Below are 25,564 nucleotides of genomic sequence, written 5' to 3' on the forward strand. Positions count from 1 at the left end.
CGCCTGCCTGTAGATCCCTGTATGGTCACTATTTGATTCTAGGGAGCACTGAACTGGGTGGGAAGGATATAAATAGGCTTATTATATTTTAAGTCATTTTTATTTCTGGAAGGATATATGTCTGTCTGTCTGCATGGTGAAGGTTACAAATGTGCAAAATGTATATAAAGAATGTTAAGTTTTACCACCCCCATCCCTAGAAGCCGGTGCTATAATTTCAGCGACAGCCATACTCCACCCTCTTGTGTTTTCTTCCAGGTGTTTAGTGTCCCTGAGAATGTCCCAGGGTGTGGCTCTTGGTGGGGTTCTCCTTTTCTTTTTCTGGAACAAATTATAGCGCTTGGTAGACACCGGACTGCATCAAGTTGTTCTCCCTCAGTAGCACACAGTGGAGATAGTTCCGCATCAGCACCTGGAGCACTGCCTTATACTTTTTAAATGCTTCATGGGGCCAAGTTATTTAACCAGTTCTTCAATGATTAACATTCAGTCGTTTTCAGTTTTTTCATTCTTAAATAACATTGCTGTGCCATATTTTGAATGCACCTTTTGTGCACACGTTACAAGTGCCTTTGTGAGATAAATCCCTAGGTGTGAAATTGCTGGGCCTAAAGGACGTGTGTGTGTGTGTGTGTGTGTGTGTGTGTGTGTGTGTGTGTCCTGAACAGGTGTCCCCAGGTTGCCGTGGGACTCTTTTGTCATCCCTCTGATGATGTCTAGGCGTGCTGAGCAGGCTTCTGAAGGTACGCCGCTCCCTCTGCAGGTTGTACCAGTCTGTTAAGCTGCTCTACTCCATTGGCATCTTCTTCACCTACGCGCTCCAGTTCTACGTTCCGGCTGAGATCATCATCCCCTTCTTTGTGTCCCGAGCGCCTGAGCACTGCGAGTTGGTGGTGGACCTGTTCGTGCGCACGGTGATGGTCTGCCTGACGTGTGAGTAGAAGGAAAGATAACTGCTTGTTTTTCCCAGAGGGTTACATGGGGGAAGAGGGTGTGTGTATTGTCGTGAGGCCACCTGAACCGTGGGCAGAATACCCGGCACACACCTCACTCGGAGTCGGGGCACATCCAGATGGTGAGGGGGGTGGTCTTAGTGTGTGCTCTCAAGGACTCTGGAATGAGGACAGTTGTTTACAGATGTGGAATGAAATGCTGCAGGGACGGTAGTAACTCTGTAAAGACATGTCATCACTCTTCCACATAAACTAGGGTAAATATCCAAGAGACGGCCACTTGGCCCACATCCATGATGAGTTTCTCATCTACACAGAAGGTGCATGCTTATTTTTTCTCATAGTTGTTCGTTCTGAGCTGGGATTATACAATTCTGGGCATTTTTGAGTGTCAGTTTCTTAGACAATGTGTATCCATTAATTTAGTTGTTTTATTCCCCTTCCCCTGTGATAAGGGGTATGATTTAAAGATGATATCCCCTTATTTGCTGTTAGTTGAAAACTGAATAAATTTAAAACAATAAAAAAATTTTTTTGTAACTTCTGTGAATTGATAGGCTATGGAACCCCTGAACAAATTGGTCCATAATATCTAACTTAAATTTCTAGGAGATTTGCCATTGTTTTCTAAATTAAAATGCTTAAAGCATTAATTTATCTTTTTTGGCTATATATGGCTTTTTTTCTTGTTTTATTGGGACAAGAACATTTTTGTATATTATATTGGGAATTCTCTTAAATTATTCAGTCGGGTTCTTTGTCTTTGAAATAAGGATAGGTCTGTATGATGTTTTAGGTGCCATAGTTGAATGTTTTAGAGATGAAAGACGTGAATGTTGTCTAGCATTTGACTTGATTGGTGGTCTATTACCAAGGGAAAGCCAAGCAAGAGGCTATCTATTCCGTTCATCTACCCATGCAGATGTGAAGACTGGATTTATATGTATCCCATAATGAATTCTTCGGGCCACCTGCAGACCCTGCCATTGTTGGACTTCAAAGACAGAGGGTGGAAGCCTAGCATCCTAAATCTCTGTGTGGAAAGAACTCTCTAGGACTAAGAAGGTGAAGGCCTTTGCCTGATCTTCTGATTTAATCATGGGCAGCTCTCCTTAGGATTTCTTGCAGAGTAGGTCTAGGTAGGAGCAGGGCAGAGGGTGGATAACTTGGACTCGCCAGCCCTACAGAGCATTCAGGAACCTGGCTTCTGCTCTGCCTCTTATCTGGCAGACTCCAGGACATCTCCCAGAGCAGTGTCTGGGAACAGCTACTCCAGGGCACAGAGCCACTGATGTGTCTTGCTTTTCCAGCTGTTGCGCAAACGGGTGATGGTAAGATAGTCAGCTTGCATGTGGGTTTCAATCCTGGCTTCTGCCAGCAGCTCTTGTGCTTTGATTTAGATGTATAGGGTTTTTTTCCCATGGATGGAGGAGCTTCAGATGTTGAGGAGACACATTCCATGTATGCAGAAACTTCTAATATCAGCTCTGAAGGCCTGATTCTTAAATATAAAGGGTGTTGGGAAAAAAAGATGGGAATAGTTGAAATCACTTGCCTTTTTTCAAAGTGGTTCCTGTAGAAGAAGTAGGTCTGTCTATGTAAAATGTGCTATAACTGACCACGCAGCTCCTTCCCCCTGCCCTGGAGGGCCAGGTGGTGATACTGGCCCAGATTCCCGCCCCCCCCCCACACACACACACACTGTCCCACTTTCTTCTCAAGCCTGGCTTGTCCTCCCCAAACCTGGGTCTGGCTCCCCACCAGGTTTGTTTCCACCGCACCCTGCAGGAGGCAGGAGTCCTGATTCCTAGGCCTCCTGCAGTCCTCATGACTCCTGGGTTTTCCTTCTACTTGTCCCTGCTCTGTGTGGCTCCCCTCCCCTTCACAGAACAATGCTCAAAGGCCACAGGCTGCATTTGATCTTGGAGTGCCCGCCCTCTTTGCCCTCCTCCTGTGATCTGCTGTGATTAGCCGGGCACTGTCATCCTTTTAAAGCAGGCAGCCCAGCAGAGCCCAGAGCACTCCGGCTTCTCTTACCTTCCCTGGAGACTTTGAAGTAATTGTGGGAATTGGTAGAGGCCTTTCCCGTTGATGAGAGCTCCTTTTGTTCTTGCTTCTCAGTTCTTTCAGATCTGCTGGCACAGGCTGACTGGTAGAGGATCTTAGGTCTTTGATGTAACTGATTGTTTTCAATTATAACCAGGCCTTTAAGTGGCAGCTTATTTTCTTGCCATCTGTGGTGTTTCCCAGAATTTTCCCAATTTTTCCTCCTTTACCTCATCCTCCTTTTCCCAGGGGTCCTGGTGAAGGAGAAATTCTTCCTTTGGGCAGAGGGGAATTTGGTCCAACTGTAAGTGTTAAAAGTAGTCATGACTGTTCATCCTTGTGGGGTGGGGGGATGTGATGAGAAAGTTGAACTCCAAGGCCAGAAATGCAGACTCAGCGGGTCACCTTATGTCCAGAGCACCTGGGAGTCTGGAGGTGAAGGAGAAATTCTTCCTTTGGATCCCTCAGGCATCCTATACTTGGTCTGAAATCTCAGTGGCATTTGCCATGTGAAAGATCTTACTTCAGTTAGGGATGAGAATTTCAGAAACCTACCATTGAAGATGTATAACATAAAACGATATCAGTTATGAAGCCTGCTCAGCCTGAGACCCACAGCCACAAAACATCCCAGGCAGGGAGACCTTCCAAAGCACATAGTGTCTAGGTGCAGAGTGGCTTCTCGAGGTCTTTGGCCTTTCACACTTCACCGTCTTGCAGCTACAGTGAAGAAGGGCATCTTGAATGAGCTGTGCAGCTGTGGGGAACCTCCCAGGGCCCCTCATGGAGGCCGCAGATTCCTCATCTGTGAGATAGGAAGAGGTCTGATCTCTGAGGTCTCTCTCAACTCCAAGTTCTGTGGTTCTCTATAGTAGTTTATGCTTGACTTAATTAAATTTCCACAAAAAAAAACATTGCTCTAAAAAATGAAAGTTAATATAAAGCCATTTGAAGGGAAAAAAGTTCTCAATATACCACTGGCTTAACAAAAATGATTTTTATTTTGCACTTTATCTGGTTTGTCTTAACCCTCACAGGTACATGGTAAAAATAGTTGTAATCATAGTGCACACATAACGGTTTTTCCCATTTTGTTTAATATTATATCATGAATATGCATGCTCTTTATATTTTCATGACTTTACTATATATTCCATTCTTTTTAAATTTTTTTAAATTTTTTTATTGGTTGCTGAAAACATTACAATGATCTTGACATACCATATTTCATACATTTGAATCAAGTGGGTTGTGAACTCCCATTTTTACCACGTGTACAGATTGCAGTCACATTGGTTACACATCCATGTTTATACATACTGCCATACTAGTGTCTGCTGTATTCTGCTGCCTTTCCTATCCCCTACTATCCCCCCTCTCCTCCCCTCCCCTCCCATCTTCTCTCTCTACCCCATCTACTGTAATCCATTTCTCTCTCTTGTTTTTTTTTTTCCCTTTCCCCTCACATCCTCTTACATGTAATTTTGTATAACAGTGAGGGTCTCCTTCCATTTCCATGCAGTTTCCCTTCTCTCCCCCATTCCCTCCCACCTCTTGTCCCTGTTTAATGGTAATCTTCTTCTTATGCTCTTCCTCCCTGCTCTGTTTTGAGTTGCCCTCCTTATATCAAAGAGGACATTCAGCATTTGTTTTTCAGGGATTGGCTAGCTTCACTTAGCATAATCTGCTCTAATGCCATCCATTTCCCTGCAAATGCCATGATTTTGTTATTTTTAGTGCTGAGTAATATTCCATTGTGTATAAATGCCACATTTTTTTAATCCATTCATCTATTGAAGGGCATCTAGGTTGGTTCCACGGTCTAGCTATTGTGAATTATGCTGCTATGAACATTGATGTAGCTATATCCCTATAGTATGCTCTTTTTAGGTCTTTGGGGAATAGTCCGAGAAGGGGAATAGCTGGGTCAAATGGTGATTCCATTCCCAGCTTTCCAAGGAGTCTCCATACTGCTTTCCAGATTGGCTGCACCAATTTGCAGTCCCACCAGCAATGTATAAGTGTACCCTTTTCCCCACATCCTCGCCAGCACTTGTTGTTGTTTGACTTCGTAATGGCTGCCATTCTTACTGGAGTGAGATGGTATCTTAGAGTGGTTTTAATTTGCATGTCTCTGATTGCTAGAGATGGTGAACATTTTTTCGTGTATTTGTTGATTAATTGTATATCCTCTGAGAAGTGTCTGTTCAGGTCCTTGGCCCATTTGTTGATTGGGTTATTTGTTTTCTTATTAATTTTTTGAGTTCTTTGTATACTCTGGATATTAGGGCTCTATCTGAAGTGTGAGGAGTAAAAATTTGTTCCCAGGATGTAGGCTCCCTATTTACCTCTCTTATTGTTTCTCTTGCTGAGAAAAAACTTTTTAGTTTGAGTAAGTCCCATTTGTTGATTCTTGATTTTAACTCTTGTGCTATAGGTGTCCTATTAAGGAATTTGGAGCCTGACCCCATGAGATGGAGATTAGAGCCAACTTTTTCTTCTATCAGACGCAGAGTTTCTGGTTTGATCCCTAGCTCCTTGATCCATTTTGAGTTAACTTTTGTGCATGGCGAGAGAAAGGGATTCAGTTTTCCATTCTTTTGGTAGTTTCTATTTAAACTATTACTTTAGTATTAGACATATAGGTAGTTTCTCTTGCCTTTTTTGGGGGGTGGGGGGGAGGAGTGTACCAGGAATTCTGAATTCAGGATCACTTGGCCACTGAGCCACATCCCCCGCCTTATTTTGTGTTTTTATGTATAGACAGGGTTTCACTGAGTTGCTTAGAGCCTCACTTTTGCTGAGGCTGGCTTTGAACTCACATTTCTCCTGCCTCAGCCTCCCAAGTCACTGGGATTATAGGCGTGCACCCCCGCAACCAGCTGTTTCTCTTGCTTTTGTGTACTAAATTAAATTATATATCTGCTCAAGATTATTGCTATTTTGAAGGCATATTTCTAGACATTTAAAAGAACAATGTGTAACAATACTGACCAAATTATATTGTGATGCTATGTGCATGTACAAATATATAACAACAAATCCCACTTTATATATAATTATAATGTACCAATAAAAAATATGGGGGAATAATCAGTATTTCCATGATTGTAGAATGATGACAAATCCCTTGACCTTAATAAAATAATGACTTAGTTAATTTTTAAAAAGTAGTAAAAATTAATCTGGTGGATTTCACCAAACATTGTTTTTTTTTTCATTTTATTTAATTTTTGTACACAAAAGGAGCACGACTTTTCATTTCTCTGATTGTGCATGATGTACAGTCACATCCTTTGTGTAATCATACCCGAACATTGATCTTAAGAGCAGCAGCAAGAGCTTCCTGCCTCGGGAGCCGGGAGAGTCCCAGTCGTTCTGTAGTTCCGAGTTTATCCTTCGAAGTGCTTTGCTCTTCCCTTGGGTATGAGTCAGCCCTTTCTAATGTGGTCCAAAGCCACAGGCTCCAGTCAGCTCCTTTTCTGAGCCTGGCCGTTTGCCTCATGGAGCTTCAGCGGTTGCAGGATCACATTGTTAGCGTCTGAAGCCACAGTTGTGTAATAGCGCAGTCTCTTGACTCACACGTGGTCTAGTTTTAGGTTCTCCTCAGTGCCTCTTTCCGTGGAGGCCACAGCTAGGCTGTAGCCGGGGTAGGGAAAACACTTTGGGGGAGTATAGGGAAGAGTGGGGAGGCGGGGTGTTCCCAGGCCGCTGCTTCCTGAGATCTCTCCTGATTTCCTCTTTCTAGGAAGGTTTAACTCACAGAATGAAGATATTTAGTGCCTGGAGGGGTCTCAGTTGCCCCCTATCTTCCCTAAGTGGTTGGTTGCTATCCTGGAATGAAAGCCATTTTGCTTGGTAGCAAAACACAAGCCTGCTCTGGAACCCAGGGCTGAGTATTGCTTCTCTTCCTTTTTCCTGTTATTGAGAAGCTCACTCTTCAACCTCCCTACCTCCTTATCTTCTCCAGTGTTGGGCTTTATTGAGGGTCTGGAGGAGGCATGTGGTCCAGCTAAGACAGGAAGTAGGGCTTCCCCTCTGCAGCCCTAACTTTAGGAGAAATGTGTGCCCTCTTTAAAATCTCTATGGATAATATTATGAATGCTTGTCTTGCGTAGACTTTGTAGTGAAGGCAAGAACCAGTTCTGAGATTGCTTATGACATATAATGAAGTGGAAGGAAGATAGATCTCTGTTCAACTGAGAACTGATTGTGACCCTACAAGCTTCCGTTCCTGTTTCCTCTAAGTGTTTCCACCAAGTGCAGCATATGTCTGGCTGCACTTACCTCCTCCACCATAAGTTCAGACGTCCACCCAGGTTATAGGGCGAGACTGTCGGTTCCCCAGATTTGGGAGCAGGTCTCCACTTGTCTCCTGCCAGGAGTTCTTTCTCCTGATGACAGGGGCTTGTGTGTCAGTGGAAACACTCATGTGGTTGGCACTTGAGCAATCACTCACACATCTTCTGTTGGGATAAAACCAGTGGCCTGGGAGCTGCTCTTTGTGGCACAACCATGGGAAGGGAATGCTGCTGCTGCGCTGTGCCCTCTTGGGCTGCACACGGGGCTTCCCGGCTATCAGAGTGCTGGGGAAGCATCCCAGAATACTCCAAGGAGCCCAAACTAGAATGTATGGCCTCTTAAAACTTCTGAGTCATGTGAGACTTTCGCTGTCATCCAGGATGAGAATAGTCACCTTATTTCATCTGTAAACAAATTGAGGCTCAAATTAGGAGCTTCTTTGCCCTGAACCATATGACTTATTATAAGCCGGGCCTGGTGGTGAAGTTAGCAAACACATAAGCATCGATTATGCACTTTTAGTGCTCTGACTTTTTTTACACCAGGGATCGCATTCTACCGTCCCTATTTAGCTGTTGAGAAAAGAGAAAGTAATGAGCTGTCTAGTGAGGGGGCTGGCTAGGAGCATTCTTAGTCCAGAGCCTGTGCTCCAAACCACGTTCTCCTACCACCCACTCCCTGGGCTCTGTTCCCCTGACTGCTGCCCTGGTGCTGTTTCTATCCCACTGGGTCAAGTGGAGCCATCACCATGATGTTGTCACTGCGCACACGGAGAACCAGACCCCAGAGAAGGCAAGTATGCTGAGCCAGGAGACGCTGGGGGTTCCACACCTGTGAGCTTTCGCTTGTTTATCTCTGGAACGAGAGATTTGGATGGGGTGGTGTCTAAGCTTTCTTAGCGCTCTCCATTCCAGAACATGGACAGAATGCTGGCGACATGGTTGATCAGTGAGAGCCTCTCTCCCCACCCTGAGCAGTTGTGAACAGGCATGTGCTCTCTCCCTACAGGCATCTTGGCCATCCTCGTCCCCCGCCTGGACCTGGTCATCTCCCTGGTGGGCTCCGTGAGCAGCAGCGCCCTGGCCCTCATCATCCCCCCGTTGCTGGAGATCACCACCTACTACTCAGAGGGCATGAACCCCCTCACCATTGCCAAGGACGCCCTTATCAGCATCCTGGGTTTTGTGGGCTTTGTGGCGGGGACTTACCAGGCCCTTAATGAGCTGATCCAGCCAAGCAGTGCTCCCATCTCCATCAACTCCACCAGTGCCTCTGTATAGTGATCTGGGTGCCTTCTCTGCACCTGCCTACCCCCACCCCTGTGTGTGCCCCCAGTACCTGTCCCCAGAGCCTTGATGTGGTCAGCCTCTGGGAAATGCAGGCTCTGTCTGGGTACCCTTCTATGTGGCATCTGGGTGCCCTGGCCTGGGTAAGACTGGGGGTGGGGGCGGGGCAGGGAGACACCTGGGAGGTGCACTAGGGACAGCTCTATGACAGCTCATTTGTACCTATTTTAACCCAGAACTTTCTGTTCTCCCCCTCCTCATGCCCTCGCCCTTAGAACCTCACCCAGATTCTCCCCGTTGCACAGCTCACTTTAACAATTTTAGTCCCCCGTACCTGCTGTTTCCTCCTGTCCCAGGCCAGACCCAGATTCAAAAAGTGGGAGCCTCCCCTCTTTATAAAGCCAGGCCTCTTTCTAATCTCTTTCCCTAAATCGTACCTCAGTATTCTACCTATTCAAGTCTCCAGGGGGTGTCTGGATCTACCTAGTGCTTCTAAGCCAGACCCCATACTGGAGAGTTTTTAATCTTCTCCCTCTCTGGCCACACCTTCTCGGAGTTCTTCCACACAGGTCACAACACTATATTCTTCATTGCTTTCACTCTTAAAAGATACGCAGTGCTGTGGAAATGGACAGTATCTATATTTTATTTAAGATGAGGGTTTTTAAGGTCTGACTCCGGATCTGGGGTCCTTAGGAGGAATTGTTTCTTCTTCAATTGTTTCTTGAGTCAGCTCCTCCTGCTGAAAAGAAACTTGCTCTGGAAAATGTCTGTTGAGGTGCTCAGCACACCCTTGGCGGAGCACCCCGAGGGGTTTGAAGCAGGATCGCCTACATGTGTGCCTCCGTGGGGAGGCACGGGTTTTCCTCCCATTGGTCAGCCTGGCCTCGTGCTGAACACAAGAGTGTTAGGGAAATACTCAGGCGTGCTCTGGGCCCAAGGCATGCGTGGCCAAGTGGAGGAGGGTTTGGTCAAGGGAGGCTTATCCTGTGGTTGCGTAGTGCATCTTGGCCCCCCTTTTAATCTCATCCCCTGACAAGAGAAAGAGCTGGCAGTGCTCACTTGCCAACCTCTGGGGAAGACACCCACTCTGTCGCCATGGGTGGAAGGCTGCGGTCAGTGTGCACAAAGTCAGCTGTGAAGTTCGTAGAATTTAGGCAGATGATCTGACACTATGCATGGTGCTTGGGTTTTTTATAATCACGGGGGGGGGGCGGCGAGGGCAGAAGCAGTGCCTCACCCCAGCAGCCTCTGTGCCCTGGACCTTGAAAGGAACCAATGAACACTAACTGTTGCCCTTGTCCTTTCCCAGGCATCCTGAGCAGCCTCAAGGTCAGCCTGCAGATGAGGGAGCAACTTGGGAGGGCAGAGAGAGATGGGTTACCCTGCTCTGAGCTGCCACTTCCTTCCTATTGGTGTGTGAAGTATTTCAGATGGGCATTTGTTAACTACCCAGCTCTTCCACTGTGTGTGTGTGTGTACAGTAGCTTCTGTGTCTCCTGCATTCCTGTTGCCAGGCCCTTGCTTACCTAGAGATGATTTGGTTTGAAAGTAGGTTAAGGGAAAACAGCAAGAATTTATCAGGGATTTGCTTTTGTGTTTCACCAAAGCCCATCAGACCTGCGACCCCCCGCCCCCCAGCCTAGATTTTTCTCTCTCTTCTGTTCCAAAGCCAACCGAGCTGATGAGGTCTGACCTTCTTAGTAAGGCGATGGGAAGAGTGGACCCTCTCATGTCCCAACCTTCCTTCTGATGACTTAGGAAGACATCACCTTTGTTTACTTGTTCTCCCTTAGGAGAATGACACTTTTTACCCACCCTTGCTGCTCTTTGGTCGTCTCTAACAGGTGCTTATGTGACCAAGGTCCCAGACGGGATTAGCAGAGGCACTGCCCTCTGAAGTCTCAGGTCTCTAGAAGTTACCAAAGTGGGCTCAGAAACTGTCACTTCCTGTTCCCGAACTTGGGCTCCGGCAGCCCAACTGTCAGTCTCCCCCCACCCCCCATCTTCCTGTAGCTGTCCTGAGCGTTGCTTTTAGTGGACAGGTACATGCCAGTGAAGGGGCCAGACTTTGTGTCCTGCCCATAGCTTCCTCATTGGAGGCCTCTGTATGCTCAGAGCTGCTAGAAGCAACCCTGCCCAGGCCATTGCTGCAGTTGGGACTGTGATGCTGGGACCTGAGAGCAGGACCAAAGGATACTGAGGTCCTCCGGCTCCAGCTCGTAGCAACATGTGAGCGGTTGATTCAAGGCCCCTGGCCCAGAGAACGTGGCGAGCAGGAGAGCTGGCCTTAGTGTGTAGGGATATGGGAGCTCATTTGGCATGGCCTGGGCCTGGGCCTGCTTCATCTCTTTTTTGTGCTCCTATTGCTTTGACAACCTGACTGCATGGCTATTTCAGAAAACCCAGGCAAGGGGACCCAGTCAGGGCCTTCCTAGCTGTGCAGTTGCATAGCTTATGGGCAAGGAGGAAAGCCAGGTGGTGGGTTGGGGGAAGCCCTTCCTCCTGTGCTGCAAGGAGCCCTGGACCAGCTGGGAAGCTCCTCTGCTGCCCACAGTGCTTGCCGAGTCAGAGCCCTTTCTGTGTCTTCCCATGCTGGCTATGAGCCGGCTTCCCAGCTGTTCACTGTGCTCTGTGCCCCTCAGGAGAGTGCACTCAGATAAGTAGAAAACTGATCACAGAGCCGTGGTTTTCCCTAGTGTGAGGCTGCATGCTGGACGTACCAAAAGCAAACCGTGGGGTTTCTGTTCCTACTGCCGTCTCTTTGGTTCATCCCCAGATTTCCAGGAGCCCACAGGTAGCTTTCTCAGAATCCTCTAAAATGCTGCTGTTGGGCACAGGATTACAGCTCCCGGTGGGCAGTGTCCTTCCCCATAAATGCAGGCACTTGGTGGGAGCAGTGTAACCTGGCATTGGCTGTTCACCCTGCCCAGGCGTTATCACCATTCACAAGTGGCATTATTTATGTCATGCTGCTATCCAGCTGCTAGGAGCCCTTCCCCTGCACAAGCCCTGGCCAGATGTGTGACCTGGAGGCATGACTTAGCTTAGACCCACCCTGTCCTGTCTCACCTCTCCTGTCTCACCTCTCCAGCCAAACCCGTTGGCAGGTGCCTGCTGCTCACACTCTCTATCCCTGGGAAAGGTAATAATGTCAGTGTGACAAGTAGTAACAATCATTAGAAAAATCATTTCGTCTCCCTATTCCCCTCTTACTTTCTGCTTCTCAAACTTGTCTCTCCTCCAGTATCATCAGTGTCTAACACTACACATCCTCACCTTTCTCAGAAGTGAAGCATCTCCCTTCTGTCTGTTTCAGTGGTGTCTAGTCCCTGTGCCTGGCAAGGGCTCTGTCACCTGTGGTTTTCTTGCATGGCAGATCTCAGTGTCTCCCCCGGTGGGAATCAGGCACTGCTTTGTCCAACAGGAGACCAACAGTATGAGATGGCAGGATGTGGTGATCACGAGGGTGGCTTCAAGTCAGCCTTAGAATTTAATTTTCCAAAGTACATTACAAATCTCTGAGACCATTAGAGGAAAATAATGCAATGTGGGTTGCTTTGAGAATCATGGTCAATACTTCAAAGACAATTAGTCCGGCTGGCTGTCTGCTCGGGCAGCCTCAGCCTCTGCCTCTGAGGGTACTTCCTTTTCCTTCAAACCACTGAGTCATTCCTGGCCAGAGGACATAAATGGTGCTGATACAGAGCTATCAGACGACAGGAGGTGCAAAACAGTGGAAGGTACCTGCTGTTAGGTGTGTTCTGTGGTGTAAATCAAGGTGATGCCGGGAAAGCAATTTTCTTTTGATGAACAATGAAATCAGGTGACTGTTGTAAACTAAGCTGATGGACGTATGAACACAAGGAATAAGAGAACTACCATACACAACGTCTGGACGACAGAACTGCATCTGTGCCTACAGAGATGTCTTTCCGCCGTGGTGTGTGTAGAGATGTGAATTTTGCCAGAATGTGTAAAAGATCTTGTTTTGGATTGCGCACATAGATTATGTGTTGAACTTTTTCTTTTCAATAAACAAATTGTATTTTTTATTTTTGAGAGGTTGCAGTCTGTATTTTTGTCTTTATGCTTTTTTTTTTTTTAATGTCACTCAGTTCTCTTCACTGGATTTTAGTTTAAATGTCTCTAGTTATTCCCAGAGTTCCCATGGCAAAATAGTACCAACAGCAGAACCATCCTTGGAACTGAGAGGTTGCCACAAAAGAGACCATGAAATTTATTTTTTTTTCTGTCACACAATCCTGCCCTCCCCAATCTCCCCCTGTTTCTCTTCAAATCTTGAGTTAAGACATTTTAGACCTCTCTGAGCCATGTCAGATGATCCCACATAACCAGGCATGACAGTTCTATGTGTCAACTTGGTTATTCAACACAACACTAATCTAGGTGTTGCTCTGCAGGTGTTTTGTATATATGTATTTACTATCATAATTAGTTGCCTTTAAATAAAAATCATTCTTAATATGAATGGATAAAGAAAATGTGGTGGGCTGGGGATGTGGCTCAGCGGTAGCTCGCTCGCCTGGCATGCTGGCGGCCCGGGTTTGATCCTTAGCACCACATACAAAGATGTTGTGTCCGCCGATAAATAAAAAATAAATACAAAAAAAAAAGAAAATGTGGTATATATACACAAATGAAATATTTACTCAGCCATAAAGAAGAATGAAATTATGGCATTTACATGTAAATAAACAGAAGATGGATACTTACGATGCTAAGTGAAATAAACCAATTCCCCAAAAAAGCAAAGGCCAATTTTTCTCTCTGATATCTGGATGCTAATCCATAACAAGGGAGGATAGGGAGAGGAAGAATAGAAATTCACTGGATTAGACAAAGGAGAATGAAGGGAAAGGAGGGGGGATGGAAATAGGAAAGAAAGTAGAATGAATTGGATAGGAATAGGACTTTCCTTTGCTCGTATATGAATACACAGCCAGTGTATCTCCATATCATGTACAATCACCAGAATGGGAAATTATATTCCATGTATGTAGAATGTGTCAAAATACACTCTACTGTCATGTATATCTAAAAAGAACAAATATAAAAAATAAATCAGCCTGGCCCAAGAAAAATTATATATATATATATATATATAATTAAAAGATATATATATCTTTAATAATGTGGGTGAGCTTTGTTCGTTCAGTTAAAAGGTCTTAACCTGAAGTTTGCCTGAGCAAGATGAAATTCTGTCTCCAGACAACATCATCGGCTTGGGCCTGTGAGTGTCCAGCTGCCAGCCTGCCCTGTGAATCTCAGACTTGCTGGTCCCACAGTCATGTAAGCCAGTTCCTCAAAACCTGTCTGTTTTATTTTCTCTGTCACACACACCCACAGTGAACTTACACAAAAATGGCTACCATTCACAAGACAGTATGATATCATGACGTCACCTTTGTATGTACAGTCCATCATTGACATCCTCTGAAACACAGTTATGTGACAATGACTTGTGTGTGTACACATACTGGGTCATCTCAGAGACTCAAAGCCAGCTGTTCCAAGCCACCAACCAGTAAGTGGCAGAACTGGGATGCTCAAGCCTTTTGGTTCCAGAACCCAAGTACTTCCCAAGGCTCCGGCTGCCTGTCTGTCTGTCGTGGCCTCAGGAGGGAAGCCAGTCTTTAGGGATGGTCGTGAGGGTCAGAAACCAATGTTATAAAAGCACCATATTTCATAAGCATGATGGGGTGGTGAAACGTTTTCTGAAATAGCTGACAAAGAAAATCAAGGCCCTGAGGTGGTTCTGTTTGTTGACTGAGCACTGTTCCTTATGATCTTGCCTCTCCTCTCCTGTGCAGAGAACTCAACCCTTTTCACATGGTCCACCTCTTCAAGTTACTATTTCTGCTCACATTCTTAATTTAATGGCTGCAATCCCTCCTTCCAGATATCCAGGCTCCTTAAGGCAAGTCCACTAGAAACTAGAAGCATAAACTTGAATGACAGTGGACTGAACTCAAACCCTAACCCTGGGGCTCTTCGCCAGGTCTCTGGTTTCCTCATGCTCAGCCCATGATTAATGCGAATGCTTCGCTCGACCCTGGCCATTAGTCCCCCCTCTTAGTTTTAAAGATTGGGGTGTAGTTTTCACACAATAGCAATTCATCTCTTTTTCTAAGTGTACAGTTTGATGAGATCTGACAAATGCATGCAGTCATGTGACCACCATCTCAATCAAGATACAGACTATTTTCTTTAGCCCCAAATTTCCCTTATTTCCCTTTTGTGGTCAATCCCACCCCCATACAGCTCAGTCCTTGGTAACCATTGATAAGTTTTCCCTCTCTCATTTTATCTTTTTTAGAATGACGCATGAATCAAGTCATTAAGTGTTAGCCTTTTTGTCTGGCATTTTTCACTTAAAAAAATGGTTTTCACATTCACTCGTGTTGTTTCATGTATCTGAGTTTTATTTTTACTTCCATATTGCCTCCCATTGTACAGACGAACCATCATTTGTTTATGGGTTGACCAGTTGACAAATGTTTGGCTTGCTTTCAGTTTTTAGCTATATGAATAAAGCTGCTATAACTGTTCATGAACAGGTCTTTGTACACATAATTAGTGTGAAGTGATATTTCATTGTAGTATTAATTTGCTCTTCTCAGATGATGAACAATGTTTCTGCATTTTTTTTTCAAGGGCTTGGGGGTCTAGGCTATCTTTAATGGAATAAATATCTATTTAAATATTTTGCTTCTTTTAAAGTGTATTATTTGTCTTTTTTAACTTAAGCTTTCAACTTCAAAATAATTATAGATCCACAGGAAGATGCAGAGAAGTGTACAGAGAGGCCCACCGTCTCCTTCACCCTGCCTTACCCCTGTGTTAGCATCTTGTACAACTATAGTACATAATCAAACCAGGAAACTGATGTTGGCACACCCTGCGGAATCCATGCAGATTCTCCAGTAAAATACACATTTGTGTGTGCAGGCATATGATTGTGTGTTTGTGCACACAGCTCGCTGCCATTTTACTACCTGTGTGGCTTCTTCTTTTCCACCCCACAATCTGAGTGGCTAACTATCACCACAAGACTGCTTTATGCTGCTCCTTATAGACACACTCAATGTCTGCTCCTCCGCATGGCTAATCCTGGCAGCCATGAATCTGTTCTTCATCTCTAGGAATACTATCTTACATAGATTGAATTTTCTGTTTGTATCCTTTGAGATTGGTTTCCTTCACTCAGTATGATTTTCTTGGTAATCATCCAAGTTGATACATGTATCAATAGTTTGTTCCTTTTTACTGCTGAATGGTATTCCATAGTATTCATTTGTAACCGTTAATCCATTGAAGGATATTTGCATGGTTTCTAAATTTGGCTCTTATAAATAAAGCTACTATGAATATTTGTGCAAATGTCTCTGCCTGTAAATAAGTTTTCATTGCTGTGGGATATGTGCCCAAGAATGTAATGTTGGGTTGTATGGTCAGCCTAGTTTTAAAAGGAACTTCCAAACCATTTTCTAAAGGGGCTATACCGCCTTACACTTACACCACAGTCCATTTTCTCTGCATTCATGCCAGCCCTTGGTGCTGTCACTGTTTTTTATTTTAGCTGTTTATCAGATCCTAAGATTCTATATATGTTTTGTTAGATTTATTTACAGTTTTAATTTCTTTGGAGTGATTGTGAGTGGTAATGTGGTTTTTTTTTTTTCCAGTTTCTGTGTGTTCATCTGTCGTGTATACACATGCAGTTGACTTTTACATGTTAATCTTATATCCCATTGTAACCTTTTGTACTCAATAATCTCTTGAGTTTTTTATTAGATTTCTAGAGGGTTTTGAGGTCTTTTTGGTTTTTTGTTTGTTTGTTTGGCAATCATGCTGTCTGCAAATAAAAAATAGTGGCTTTTTAAATTTTCATCGACTCCTCTGACAAGGAGTTAATATCCAAAATTTATAAATAACCAAAATAAACTCAATGCTAAAAGACAAATAATCTAATCTATCAGTGGGCAAGAGAACTAAACAGAAATTTCTCAAAGAAACATAAATATCCAATAAATATATGGAAAAAAAAGCTCAACATCTTTAGCAATCAGTTTGATTTGATTAATTTGATCAATTTGATTAATGCAAATCAAAACTACATTAAGATTTTATCTCCAGTTAGAATGGTAACTATCAAGAATACAAATAATAAATGCTGGTGAGGATTTTGGGGGAAAGATACACTCATACATTGTTGGTGGGACTGCAAATTAGTACAACCACTTTGGAAAGCAATGAGGAGATTCCTCAGAGAACTAGGAACGGAACCACCATATTCCCCAGCTTCCCCACTCCTTGATATTTATCAAAAGAACTAACATATTGAAGCGATACAGCCACTACAGTATAGCAGCACAATTCACAATGGTCAAATTATGGAATCAGATGCACATCAACAGATGGATAGATCAAGAAAATGTAGTGTGTGTGTATATATATATATATATATATATACACACACACACACACACACACACACACACACACACAATAGAGTTTTTACTCAGCCTTAAAGAAGAATGAAATGATGGCATTTGACTGTAAATGGATGTACCTGGAGAACATCACACTAAGTGACATAAGCCAGACTCAGAAAGTCAAGGGTCAGATGTTTTATCTAATATGTGAAAGCTAAAGCAAAATAAGGGAAAGAAGGCAGTGTGGGGAGGGAAACTGGATATCATAAAGACACAGGGAAGATCTGTGGAATAGAAGGAGATTGAAATGAAAGGAAAAAAAATACAGAATGAAGCTAACAGAATCATGTTATATACACATATAAATGTACCAAAAGGAACATCTCCTGTATGAATATGTAAAAGTTCCAATGAAAAATAAATAAAAGAGTGAAAGGAAGATCAGTAGGAAAAGGGAGGTGGGTGGGAGTTGAAATCAAATTCCTTCTATGTATAATCAAAAGGAATCCAGATACTATGGATGAATATAATGCTCTAATAAAAACTGTAAAAAAAAATAGCAGTACTGGTATTTCTTTTCCAATCAGTGTGTCTGTCCCTCCCTTCCTTCCTAGTATGTGAATAATTATCCCAGTCTCATCCTTGGTCTTATAGGAAAACAAGTCTTTTGCTTGAAGTGTATTGTAAGCCGTGAGATCTTTACAGACATTCCCCTCGATTCCTGTACAGAGGTTTTTAAAATTAATTTAAACGAATACTGAATTTTGTCAAGTTCTTTGTTGCATCAGTTGATTCTTTTATTACCTGTTATGGTGGATTACAATGATTGGTTTTCAAATATTGAACTAGCTTGCTTGCCTGAAATAAATCCTACTTAGTCATGTTATATTATATAGTCATGTTATATTAAATACCTGGTTAGATTAACTTTTTTTTTTTTACTCACCCTGATATTTACTCAACAGATGTAGAATCGAGAATGGTGCTTTTGGGGAGGAGGGGATACTGGGGATTGAACTCAGGGACTCTGGCCCACTAAGCCCCATCCCCAGCCCTATTTTGTATTTATTTAGAGACAAAGTCTCACTGAGTTGCTTAGTGCCTCACTGTTGTTGAGGCTGGCTTTGAACTCACCATCCTCCTGTCTCAGCTTCCCGAGCCCCTGGGGTTATAGGTGTGCACCACCGTGCCTGGCAAGAATGGTGCCTTTATATAAGCAAACAAAACCATGTGCCACAGCTACTACTTGGGGCCTAAATGCACTTTTACCCTGGGCCAGATTCCCAGCTCTTGAGCAGCTACATAAAGGCCATCCTCAGGGCAGGATTTCTTGCTGCACTATTACTGTGTTCTTTACTGGATAATTCTTAGTGTGTGGCTATCCTGTGGACATTTTTTTTTTTTAGTGGCATCTTTGGCCTCTACCCACTAAATGCCAATTGCATCTTGCAAGTTGTGGCAGCCAAAAATGTCTTCAGATCTTGCCAAATATCACCCTCCCTCCCATGCTGAGAATTGATGTCCTTAGTCCATTTAGCCCCTACCTACCTTTAGCCTGCAGGGATGTTCTTTTTTTTTTCTGACTGTGGAGCAAAGGTAGGTGTATAAATGTGGATATTACACAAATATTTGCCTTTTCAGTAGTAATTGGAAAATATCTAATATCTGTTAAGCCTTTGCTATGCTAGCTCTGCTAAGCACTTTACCTATAGTATCTCCTTTAATACTCAAATCCATCAAGGAAAAGTGCTGGCCACATCCCCATTTTGCAAACTAAGGAATAAGAAATGACTTCCTCAAGATCCGGTTATCTTCAGTATTATAAGTAAGATAGAGATTATTTCAAGCACATGGGAAGATGTGCATAGATTATATCCAAACACCCTAGCATTTTCCCATAGGGACTTGTGCACCCACGGATTTTGACATCCTTGGGAAGTCCTGGAACCAATCTCTGGAAGATACTGAGGGACACCATTTGGCCAATTCCCTAGATCCTGAGCTGCTCCCAGGATCCTGTCACTGGTTGAGTTAAATTGGACTTCTCCCATGGCTGCCTGTAGGCACTAATCTTGTACCTGGGATTCATTGGTTACTAACATCAGTGTGGTCTCCTCCAGTGGTGACTGTTGTCCTGGACCAGTAAAGAGTTGCACTGAGCTGGCTGTGGGCCCCAGGCAAGTCGCTGCACACCTTACCACTTTACAGAGATTCTAAAAGAGCTGGGGGAAAGAAGGTTCAGTTTGTAAAGTTATCTCTAGTTGTGACGTCAGACCTCCCTCCAAGACCCCATGGGTCTCCCTCCCATTTCTGGACCACACACTTGCCTTTTCTAGAAAGGCTTGGAAAACAGTCACTGCACTAGCCAACCCGAGCTGCTCGGGCCCCTGATCCAGTCAGTTCACAACCCATCAGTGTTTGTGCTGCTTGTCCTGGTGAAACTGCCCGCTGCCTGCATCCTGGAGTGGTTCTTCATGGGACATGCTCCAAGTCCTGGCCCCTGCCACCTCCCTTCTAGACCCTCTCCTCTAGCAGTGCCTGAGGCTGCTGGGTTGCTCTTAGTGTCTGGCCCCCAAACTGGATGTAAGATTGAAGAGAGGCCTGGAGTGGAGCCCAAGCCTGAGCAGACTCCCACCTCCCCAAATCTGGACACTCTGGCTCTATTAACACACCTAGAATTAGAATGGGGATGTTAACTTGTCCTAAACTCAGCCCTCTGAGCCTTGCTTGCTGTTTTGTGTCAATCCTCTGGTGTCCTGTGTTTGTAATCTGCTTCATGAACCCACATGTAAGGCATAAATGTGGTCAGGCACACCTGGATTGGGATCCTAGCCCTGTCACTCATGAACTCAGTCATCTCATTTATTTAAGTTACCAGTATCATGCAAGCTACGTAATTTCACAGACCTATGTTCCCTGGTCTGTAAGTGGAGATGACAATACCCTTCCTCGTGAGGGTTTTGTGAGAATTAAATGAGATAAAGCATACCAAGTGCTTGCATAGCACCTGGCCTACAGCAGTAACTGGTGGCTGTAGAGGTGGTGGCTGATGGTAGTGAGGGATTTTATGGTGAACTGTAAAATCTCCTATCTGCTGTCAGGCTCAGAATGCTTGGAACAGTGCACCAGTTTCTAGAGAGGAGAGGATTTCCCTGAAAATGTTGGGGCCCGCCCAGGTTTAGTAAGCCAGATCTTGGTCTCTAAGCGCCCTCTGGTGGCCAATTCGAGAAAGTGCAGGTGCAGGAGAACAAAGGCAGGAGAGGCTGGCTGGGTGGAGCAGACCGCTTCACCCTGCATTTGGACCTCACCGCTGTGCAGGGTGAGCATGTCTTCTCTATGGGCCTTGCAGTGAGGAGAGGCGAGGTGACTTGTTTCCCAAAGATGATTCAGGGCATCCGACAGGCATTTTTTACCTGAATAGTTATGTATTATCATGTGTTAGAAAAAAGAGTAACTCAAATCCTCTCGTTTATGGATATTAGCATTTTAAGATAAATAAAAATATTTTTGTGAATCTAAACCCATTTAAGGAAAAAAAGTAAATAACAGTAGAAATGGTATTCTATCAGGGCAAAACTCATAATTAAGTAGAAACTTGGGCAAATTTGGTAGACTAGATTATTTGTGATTTTCTGCATAGAGTAAGTTTATCATTTACACTTTTCCTCACAGTAATATTATAAAGTAATTCTTATTACTATTATTTATTTGTTTTACTGAAAAAAATAAGTGGCCCAACTGAACTTAGGCAAATAAGCAAATTCAACACAACGGTGTGGAGAAAGTCTTTTCACCAGTGGTACTGAGACAACTGGGCATCCATAGGCAAAAAGGTGAATCTAGACACAGACCTTCCAGACTTCGCAAAAGTCAACTCAAAATGTATCTCAGTCCTAAATGTAAAATGCAAAGAAAATAACAGGAGAAAATCCAGATGACCTTGGGTTTAGTGGTGACTTTTTAGAATCAATATCAAAGGTACCATTCATGAAAGAAAGAATTGATGAGCTGGACTTCATAAGATTAAAACTTTCTATTCTAGAAAAGGTTCTGTCAAGTGAATGAAGAAAAGCTGGGGAAAATATATCTATAGAAGATCTATTGGATAAAAGATTATTAACCAAATTATACAAAGAACTATTAAGACACAATAGTAAGAAAAACAAAAAACATGACTTAACCACCACCTCACTAAAGAAGAAAAAAAAAAGATGCTCCCATATCATATTATCAGGTAAATACAAATTGATACAATAATGAGATGCCACTACTTATATGCCCAATTCTTGGCCCAAATCCAGAACACTGACAATAACAAATGCTAATGAGGATGTGGGGCGATGGGAACTCTAATCTGGTGTTGGTAGAAAGATACTTTAGCAGTTTCTTATAAACCTAAACATACCCTTAGCATCCCATCCCACAATTGCACTACCTAGTATTTACCCAAAGGACTGGAAGACTGGTGCCACACAAGAACCTGCAAGTGGATGTTTAGAGTAGCTTTACTCACAACTGCTAAAACTCAGAAGCAACCAAGATGTCCTTCAGTAGGTGAGTAGATAAGTAAAATGTGATACACCCAAACAGCAGACTATTCAAGGCTAAAAAGAAATGAGCTATTAAGCCATACAAAACAAGAAGGAAGGAGACTTAAATGCATTTCACTGAGTGAAAGAAACCAATCTGAAACCAGTCTGAAAAGACTACATAAATTCTGCGTTGTTCTGCCTGTATGACTTTCTGGAAAAGGCAAAACTATGCACAGACCAGTGGTTGCCAGAGGTTAGGAATAAATAGGCCAAGAGTGCACAGGATTTTCACGGCAGTGAAACAACTCTGTACGAAGCTGTAATGGTGGATGCATCAGTATACATTTATCCAAACCCATAGACTGTGCAACATGGAGAACGAACCCTGTCAACTACAGGCTTTGTGGGATGGAGTGTCAGTGTAGGCTCACTGACACCCTAGTGAGGGTTACTGATACATGTGTAGGGGATGGGGGAGGGGGTTGGAAATTTTTGTCTTCAGCTCAATTTTGCTATGAACCTAAAACTGCTCTTTAAAATAGTCTTTAAAAAAGTGGTATCTCCTTGGCCAAGACATAGCTAATCAGGGCCACATAATGAGTGTGTGACAGAATCAGGCTTGAAACCAAACCCGTCTCCCCCAGATACACCCTCTCTGCCCAACAGTTCACAGCAGGGATGGGGTTCCCGACTGGGCTTACTGAGCTTGCTCAGAGAAGTCTTATTCAGAGTTGTAGAGTTGCAGCTGCTGGCTGCTTGGGGTGTCAGGAGGGCTGGCTTCCTGACACTTATGATGCTAAGTCCCCCTCCCCAATCAGTGCGAAGAGCTGCTGAGTGGTGGCAGGGGCCAGAGTCCCAGGTCTTGTCTTGGACCTTTGTTTAACCTGCCAGTTAGTGGCCTGTCACTCAGAACCTTAGTTTTCCCACCTTTTAACCAAGGCACTCAAATTTTTTCCCAAAGCTTTTCCTGGACCCCAATCCTGGGCTCTGATTGTGTGTGTCTTGGTAGAGCTCAGGAGTAGTTGTGCCAGGTTTGGGGACCACCTTCCAGCTCCTAGATTCCATGCATCTGACTCTCCTGTCATTCTCCTGACCCAACCTGAAACAGGCTAAGTGACACAGAAAGTAACAGTAAAAAAGATACTTTATTGTTAAAAAAAAAAAAAATCAAACGACGCACAAAAACACAGGGCTCACGCTCAGTCACACGCACAGCCACGAACCACTCACACAACATGCTCTCACCCACACAACTCCCTCTCTGTGAGCAGCAATCCTGGGTGAGAGTCTCTATTGCTCTTCCTTTTGACTTCTGTCTCCAGAAACAACACACATGAAAAGGCAGTGGACCAGAGAAGAACTGGCAGGGAAGGGAGTAGCGAGGCCACCAGAGGCCTCCTTGGCTTCTGGTCCTGGCCACTCCTGGCTACAGACACTCTACACATGTGTACACATGGACTGTACATGGGTGTCCACACGTGTAGAGGCGTGCCCACATTGACCCTCAGTGCATAGAGTCAAGTCAGTGCAGGTAACACTTGATTGGCAGGCATCTGAGATGGAGGGGCAAGAAAGGGCAGAGGTCCAGCCTGGACCTTCTGCTGGTCAGTTCCCTGCTTCCATCCTGCCTTGCCTGTGAGTTCTGAGTTCCTTGTTGTCTAGAGGAAGACACATTCATCCCTTTGGGAAAACTCATGCCGACAGCAAGGTTGAAAAGTGCCAAAGAATTCTTTAAAATGAAGAATGATGTCTTTCCTGCCTTTGACCAGAAGTACCTGGGAATCTTGGGGTGAAGAACCCAGAGTTCCAGGAGGTGTGAACTCTTCAACAGGAAAAGGTTCAGGGCTGCAGAGAATCCTGGCAGGCCCAAGATTCTCGTGTTTTTTTTGAGATGAAGCAAGTTCCTCTGCATCTGAGCAACCGCAGCAGGACTTGAGGCCCAAATGATGTTCCTTGGGAAACCTCTTCATCCCCCGGTGCCTAGCACGCCACCTGGCAGGGCAGACCCTTGACGAATATGAAATGAATGTCTGCATGTGGCAGATTCCCAGTGGGCTCTTGTACCTGCTCCCCTCTCAGCCCCTAGGAAGATACCACATGACCCTCTGGGGTCAGATGTCCCTGGGGCTCACCTCTGTCACTGGTATAGTAGTGGCCTGTTGGCCACCAACCTGCCCAGCTACAAAATGGAGCTCTGGGCAGCCACAGGATGCATCCTGGCAGGGCCAACCCCATAGTTCAGGCCTGACTTCCCGAGACTGAAAGATGACAAGATCCATGGGACAGCCTACTTCTTGGCCATCCCTGGAGTCAGTCATTCCTAGTTTTCCAGGGTAACTGCTCGGTCATGCCCTCTCCTGGGGCCCTAGTGCTGTTTCTGAAGCTCTGGCCTCAGCTTCCCTCCACCCTCAGGAACCAGCTGGGGGACCAGAAGTCTGGACTGGGTGAGGGGGCTACCCTCCCTCTCCCAGCCACACTCCCTCCCTCCCTGTGAGACAGGAAGACGGTGCCAAGGCCGTGGCCTCCACCTGCCTCCCGCTGAGAACAGGAAGCTAGAACATGACCTCCTCACAGCTCCCATAGTCACTCTCCACCATGTCAGAGCCCTCATAGTTGGGGGGCGCCCGGGGATGGCGGCTGGTGGGAGGCGCAGCCTCCACCTCGCAGTCAGCATAGGAGGGTCCTGCCCTGCTGAGGCGCATGCTCACCCCCTTGTACCCCTCCTCTGCCAGGCAAGGCCCTCCCCCTCCCTGCCGAAACTGCGAGTGGTAGTAGCTGATGGCCGTGTACTCATTGAGACAGGGGGCAAGCAGGCACTCTCGGGGGCTGGGGGGCTGCGGGGGCATCAGATCTTCCAGGTTCTGATTGCTGTAGCGGGGCGGGAGGGGTGCCCGCTTGTTTTCCAGCTCCAGAGGGAAGGGGAAGCCCCCATAGAGGGCGGTGGGCTCCGGCAACACAGCTGGGGTTGAGTGGTGGTGAGGCGAAGGTGGCAGAGGGCCCTGGGTCACTTCAGATCGGGGGTATTCCCAGTGTTCCTTCCTGGAGTAGGTAGGGGGCCAGACGGTGGCTCCTCCGGGGTACACTGAAAGAGAACAGACATGAGGTGATTTCCAGCAGGCCCTTGAGCTACTAAAATTAGCTTAGCACGGGGTAGAAATGGCCTCAGGAGCAGGTGGGTGTGTGGTCCACCTACCCATGTTGTCCCTGACAGCTTAGGTTGATATGTGAACTCCAGAGGGGGGCATGTTCAAGGCCAAAGGTTTGACCCAAAGCCAGCCCACCTTGCAAACCTCATCACTAATCTGAGAGTCAGAGGACAAGGAAGGAATATAGATGGTCCCATCTCTACGGCTGGACTTGGCAACTATTTCCCAAGACCCACAGGAGAATTTATCCTCCTAACTGAAGGAAAGAGATACACAGTTTGGATTTGAAAGTGTGATGGCTTCTATCACAGAGTATGATGAAATGAGCCAGAAGACAAGACCAAGAGTTCTTGGTTCTAGACCCATCTCTGTTTCTGAAAAGTTGGATGAGTTAGAACAAGTCACTTCATCTTTATGGTATTGGGACAAACAGTGAAATATTTGCTTTTGGTACTACTGGCAAATATACCAGAAAAAAAATATAAGGTGCTTTACAAATGCATCTCCTTTTGAGCCAAACAAGTTCTTCCTTGGAGCCAGCCAGCTCTGACTCGGCTGCTGTACCTCCAGATGGGACAATCAGAAACGTGGACCACTGCTTCTCTTTCTCTTAGAAAAGTAAAAATGTGCAGACATCCCCTCTTCTCTCCAGGGATTCTACACAACCTTATCCATGGCCTATGTGTTTCTGGCATGAACATCAATTGTATGGAGTCACTTGGAATTTAGAGGGCTGGATCATGGTGCGGCACTCTGAGCCAAGAGTCCCAGCATCTTATCCAGTCATCAGTGACTCTGCATACGTTCCTTCATGTCCCATCCCAAGGCACTGGATCGAAT

At 45.0% G+C, this 25,564-nt stretch overlaps 2 protein-coding genes across 3 annotated transcripts in view; one reads left to right on the plus strand and one right to left on the minus strand.

Annotated features, from left to right (window-relative positions):
* Window positions 1-25,564, plus strand: part of Slc36a1 (solute carrier family 36 member 1) — a 105,641-nt gene that overhangs the window by 33,507 nt on the left and 46,570 nt on the right. The window contains exons 10-11 of one of the 2 annotated variants that reach the window (XM_026388309.2): window positions 764-933; window positions 8,310-12,728. In XM_026388309.2, coding sequence (XP_026244094.1) covers window positions 764-933; window positions 8,310-8,581 — 442 coding nt within the window. In that variant the 3' untranslated portion in view covers window positions 8,582-12,728. Of the gene's footprint in view, window positions 1-763; window positions 934-8,309; window positions 12,729-25,564 lie in introns of those variants that run through there. The other variant, XM_026388311.2, reaches the window with a different exon arrangement.
* Window positions 24,131-25,564, minus strand: part of Fat2 (FAT atypical cadherin 2) — a 66,407-nt gene continuing 64,973 nt past the window's right edge. Inside the window, exon 23 of the mRNA XM_026388308.2 lies at window positions 24,131-24,660. Within this exon, the coding sequence (XP_026244093.2) occupies window positions 24,131-24,660 (530 nt within the window). The remainder of the gene's footprint in view (window positions 24,661-25,564) is intronic.

The sequence above is a fragment of the Urocitellus parryii genome, chromosome 1 (genome assembly GCF_045843805.1).
Source record: "Urocitellus parryii isolate mUroPar1 chromosome 1, mUroPar1.hap1, whole genome shotgun sequence".
Taxonomy (NCBI): Eukaryota; Metazoa; Chordata; class Mammalia; order Rodentia; family Sciuridae; genus Urocitellus; species Urocitellus parryii.